Here is a 5439-nt window from a genome sequence, read left to right on the forward strand (position 1 = left end):
AGGACTGGCGCATAGCAAATGTGGTGCCAATATTCAAAAAGGGCTCTAAAAGTGAACCTGGAAATTATAGGCCAGTAAGTCTAACCTCTATTGTTGGTAAAATATTTGAAGGGTTTCTGAGGGATGTTATTCTGGATTATCTCAATGAGAATAACTGTTTAACTCCATATCAGCATGGGTTTATGAGAAATCGCTCCTGTCAAACCAATCTAATCAGTTTTTATGAAGAGGTAAGCTATAGGCTGGACCACGGTGATTCATTGGACGTGGTATATCTCGATTTTTCCAAAGCGTTTGATACCGTGCCGCACAAGAGGTTGGTACACAAAATGAGAATGCTTGGTCTGGGGGAAAATGTGTGTAAATGGGTTAGTAACTGGCTTAGTGATAGAAAGCAGAGGGTGGTTATAAATGGTATAGTCTCTAACTGGATATTCTTTGCAAGGTAAAACGTGAATAGTTCATTTATTAGGTGCATCCAGTTCCATATAAATTGAACGTTTTCGGTCTAATCAAAAGACCTTCATCAGAAAAGGTTATAAAGTACTGTAATACATGTGTGGAAAAACACAAAGGAAAACATTTTTTAGAAAATGATGCACAGAGTAAATATATAGTAAAAAACAGATATGGTACACATTGCTCAATGGAGAAATGATAACTAAACAGACATCACATGTTACACGAAGAGCAGACAACAGCGGCGGTCTAAATGGATCCGACCTGGTGCTCCGTGAGTGGTGAGCTTCGTGGTGGAGATGCTAAAGGCTGTAAATGTGTAGGAAGGATAATGCAAGAGAAAAGAGGGCAAGGAGACACATCACGTCCAACTGAAAAACCGAGCGAGTGGATAGCGAATAGGCCATCCCTAAAGGATACAGGAAGTGCGGTAACCTCTATGACTAGTGGTTGACGGACTAAGGTGCACAGTGAGATGCCTGAAATATAAAACATGAACATGTAAATGATACATAATTGTCATTGTGCAGGAATAGTGCAACATGTATGGGCACACAACCCCGTAGGGAGAAGAGAGCATAAGAATGAGTAGAGGGCAAGAGAACGGACCCTGCAGTGTGACCACCTACAACCTGCAAGAATGAATAGAGAAATAGCCCAGAGTAGTAAAAGCATGTACTAGAAAATTATATTATAGCTACCTGGATGATTAGGGCAATCTGATAGGGCCCATAAGGTGCCAGCATCAGAGCAGGCCTGGGGGAGGGAGGGCGCCTAGGAGGAACAAGGAGAGATAGAGGAACACCTAGCCAAAAGTTGTCTATACCAAGGTAAACCCCTATAGAGTACTAGTCACCATTACCTGTAAGGCAGAGGGTATATAAGGCGAGCGCTGTGGGGGGCGAGCAAATCGCAGGAGCAGACGCGCTGTTGAAAAGAAAATATAATGAGTGACTAAGTCTCTAGGCCGAGGCGGAGTGCCGAAAGAGGGCGAGCGTCACTGTATAATGGGGCAGAGAGTACCTGTAAAGCCGGAGGACCCCGGCGCCGTGTAGCGAAGGCTGTGAGACTCCCAGGGCTGGTGTCTGGCGGCGGCACTTCCGGGTTTATGTGCGCGCCGCCAGGCAATCACCTGACCCGTAGCGTCATAGCAGACACGTGACCGGGTCGGCGGCGCGTGCGCAGAGAGACAAGGACGGAAGGGAGCTGAAGGGCGCTTGCGCCAAGAGAATGAGTGCCGGAGGCTAAAAAAGAAAGCCAGAGGCGGCCCTATACAGCGAGGGGAGAGAGGGGGGGAGGGCGAAACTACAAGGGAGAACAAACGCAGGGAAATTAGAGAGGGCAAGAGAGGCTGGACGAGGAGAACTCAAACAGGGTATATGCAAAATAAAGAGGTAAATGACCTAATACAGAGAAAGGAGGGAAGGTCTAGAACAGACCTCAAAGGTGGTCACACGCAGGTGATATAGAGACCAGACTAATGCTCTATATCTAGAATGGCATTGAGTGTGGATACTGTACCATATGGGGTGGGGCCAGTGCTCGGTGCGCAGGACGTGACTAGCGGTTCTGTGAAAAGAGGTAAAACAGAAAATTAAAAACATGATATAAAACAAATGCGATCAACACATTCCCTGGTTGTGCTCACTTTACATAGACTACAAAACCAGGAATTACAAAAAAGCTGAAATATCGTAATCTCTATTTAATCCCTTTGGTTCTAAGGTCTGGAGCGTATAAATCCAATAAGCTTCCCTTCTTTGAAGCATTCTGGTACGGTTTTGTCCTCTTCTAGGGATATCCACCTGTTCTAAAACCTGAAACCGGAGTTGGGCAATACCGTGATTTTTTGTGGCAAAATGGTGTGGGAGGGGAAGATGTGTCTTGTTGCATCGGATGGTGGATTTGTGTTGGGCCACTCTTTCCCTTACTGCTTGCGTGGTCTCGCCTACATAGGCTAGGCCGCATGGGCATTTGATGAGATATACCACGAATGTGGACTCGCAGGTATAGAAACCTTTTATGGGAATGGCCTTACCAGTTTGTGGGTGAAACACAGAGGAGCCCTTTTGTACATTACTACACTGTAGGCAATTGAGGCAGGGGAAAGTACCACGTTTCTGGGTGTGAAGAAAAGTTTGTTTTGGGACCACTGAACCTGAGCCAATATCTGCCTTGACCAGCCTGTCCTTAAGGTTTCTAGCACGCTTAAAACATGGTAGGAATGGAGCTTTAAATTCTGGAACTGTCGGGTAACTTTTGGATAAGATATTCCAATGTCTCCTAATGGTAGATTGTACCAGGCTCGAAAAGGGATGAAAGGTAGAGACAAAGGGGATTCTCTTTTGATTGTCCTTAGGTTTACTGTGTGATAGGTCCTGCTTGGCCCCTGTCAATATCCCCTGGGGGTAACCCCTGTCCGTGAATTTCTGTTCCATTTCTGTGAGCCTGGTTCTTTTTAATTCTACATCGGAGACAATCCTGTCTACCCTGTGAAACTGTGACTTAGGGATGGACCTCTTGATAGAGGGTGGGTGGCAGCTGGAAAAGTGTAATAGGCCATTACGATCAGTAGGTTTTGTGAATAAATCGATGCCCAACCGACCCTCCCTCTCCTTATATATCAGGGTATCCAGAAAACTTATTTTATGTGTGTCATGTTGTAAGGTAAATTTGAGTTCAGGCCAGATGCTGTTGATGTGTTGGTCGAAAGGCAATAGTGACTCAATCGGGCCATCCCAGACGCAAAATATATCATCGATATATCTCCACCAAACCCTGCAGTGAGCCATGAACAAGGGGTGATTGTACACAAAGTCACTCTCAAAAGCTGCCATATATGCTATAGCGTAAGGAGGCGCTACGTTCGCGCCCATGGCTGTCCCTTGTAGCTGGGCATAGAAAGTATCCTGAAACATGAAGTAATTTTCTTTGAGTACTATGCCCAGAAGATCGGCACAGAAGTGACGGACTTTGATGTCCACTCTGTTCTCACTTAGAATTCTATCTGTGGCTAATAGGCCCTTCTCATGTACTATGGAGGTATACAGACTGTTAACGTCCCAGGTGACAAGCAGGGAAGAAGGAGCCAAGGGACCCAATGATTTGATGATTTGAATAAAGTTACTAGTATCCAACAGGAAGGAGCGGGTGGTCTTAACCAATGGGGTTAGAATCTTTTCCAGTACCATCGACAGAGGTGATAGGACTGAATCAGTCAGGGACACGATGGGGCGACCAGGAGGTTTAACTAATCTCTTATGTATCTTTGGTAAGATGTAAAATATGGGAGTGATGGGATCCCTGTGGATGAGGAAATCTTTCATCTTACTGTCGATAGTGCCCGCCTGGAAGTGAAAGTCCACAATGGGTGCAATTTTATTGACTATCTGATTCAAAGGATTGTGTGGTATTATCCTGTATACTGTAGTGTCCCCCAATTGCCTGAACACTTCCTCCAGGTAATCAGCTCTGTCCATGACCACCATAGCTCCACCCTTATCTGCTGGTTTAAATATCAGAGATTTATCCGACGACAGATGCTCCAATGCAATTCTCTCTTGGTGTGAGAGATTAGTTTGAAAATGGAACTTCCCCCGGTCCATTTCCCGAGTCAAGTTGTGTATGTCTCTTTCAACAAGGGAAACAAAAGTTTCCACCGGTGGGTTTGACCGAGGTGGCATGTAGGAGCTATGGGACCGCAGCCCCAGCTGGCGGAGTTCAAGTAGGGTCTTGTCCTGTCTTGAAGAATTCAGGGCAGGAGGTTGTTCCGAAAAATGGACCCGTAGTCTGAGGTTACGGTAGAACCTCTGTAAGTCCATGCTGAGTTCAAAGGAGTTGAACTTATACGTTGGGCAAAAAGACAAGCCCTTTTGAAGAATGGACAATTGATGAACGTCCAAGTTTTTAGAGGAAATGTTTACTACCAATGGGAGGTCCTTACCTGCGAGCGTGTTGCCATCTGGTTTCTGGGTTCCCCGGCGGCATTGGCCCCCCCGCCTCGTCTTCCCTTTTGACGGCCGCGGGTATTCCCTAAAAAAGAAGGATGGGAGATAGAAGGGTTTGAGGTACCGGGCCTGCTGTCGGTGGAACCCGAAGAGCTTAGAGAGCTGTGTCGTCTGGTGAAACGTCGCACATCTCGCCACTGATAAACACGGTTCTGTAGATAGTCCTCGGTGTCTCTTAAGAACTTTGATCTTTTCTTCTTTTCTAGTTCTGATCTGTGTAGCCGTAACATTTCGTGATTCTTTGTCTTGAGTTCCTGGAACTCCTCCTGGGGCATGGTACTGGTCAGTTGGTTCTCGATGGCGCTTATCTGGGCATTTACCGTATCCAGGTTCTTCTGGAGGTACGAGAGGGTTAAGGTCATCAGATCTGCCGAACATTTGTTCAGGATATGCTCAAACTTAGTGCAATAGTCTTTATCCTCTCTGAAGAAGGTAGGTTGTAAAGGGACCCTTAAGCCCCGCGGGATCCTCTGTACCCGGAGGTATTCAGCTATTGTAATAATATGCAGTTCTAGGTTAACTGCTCGTCTCGACTCACGTTCCAAGTCGCGATTCTTTAGTTCTTTGGTAGGTATTTGTAGAAAGTCGCTAGGTGCGGTTACTTTAGAGAGAATTTCAGCCGCTTCTGTCGCATTGAAGGAGAAGGTCTCCCTCGACATCATCCAAGGTGCTCGTGTAAGGATAAGGCACGTAATGATAGAAACCACGGCACTCAAGGTTTGTAGGAGGTGCACAAGTTAGGTATCCAACCCGTCAGTCATGTAGAATAAATTACTTGGCACTCAAGAGATATTCTTTGCAAGGTAAAACGTGATCTGATGACCTTAACCCTCTCGTACCTCCAGAAGAACCTGGATACGGTAAATGCCCAGATAAGCGCCATCGAGAACCAACTGACCAGTACCATGCCCCAGGAGGAGTTCCAGGAACTCAAGACAAAGAATCACGAACTAGAAAAGAAGAAAAGATCAAA

The 5439-nt window shown here is 46.0% G+C and overlaps 1 protein-coding gene across 2 annotated transcripts; it reads right to left on the reverse strand.

The window, feature by feature from the left end:
* Positions 1-446: 446 nt before the first annotated feature.
* On the reverse strand, positions 447-5055 carry LOC138672202 (uncharacterized). 2 transcript variants are annotated; one of them, XM_069760202.1, is made up of 4 exons: positions 4403-5055; positions 1981-2028; positions 880-938; positions 447-768 (listed from the first exon to the last, which is right to left on the reverse strand). In XM_069760202.1, the coding sequence occupies exons 1-4, from the start codon at positions 4842-4844 to the stop codon at positions 709-711; spliced, it is 609 nt and encodes a 202-aa protein (XP_069616303.1). In that variant the 5' UTR covers positions 4845-5055; the 3' UTR covers positions 447-708. The 2 variants fall into 2 exon arrangements, with proteins under 2 accessions (XP_069616303.1, XP_069616302.1); XM_069760201.1 differs by having other exon boundaries at positions 447-938.
* Positions 5056-5439: the final 384 nt, after the last annotated feature.

The sequence above is a fragment of the Ranitomeya imitator genome, chromosome 3, assembly GCF_032444005.1.
Source record: "Ranitomeya imitator isolate aRanImi1 chromosome 3, aRanImi1.pri, whole genome shotgun sequence".
NCBI lineage: Eukaryota > Metazoa > Chordata > Amphibia > Anura > Dendrobatidae > Ranitomeya > Ranitomeya imitator.

Coding starts and splice junctions, on each gene's coding strand:
- LOC138672202 (XM_069760201.1), bottom strand. CDS start 4,844: ATGTTCGGCAGATCTGATGACCTTAACCCTCTCGTACCTCCAGAAGAA. Junction 2,029..4,402: donor AGATGGCAACACGCTCGCAG/GTAAGGACCTCC, acceptor CTCTTTTCACAG/AACCGCTAGTCACGTCCTGC. Junction 939..1,980: donor CACTGGCCCCACCCCATATG/GTACAGTATCCA, acceptor TTTATATTTCAG/GCATCTCACTGTGCACCTTA.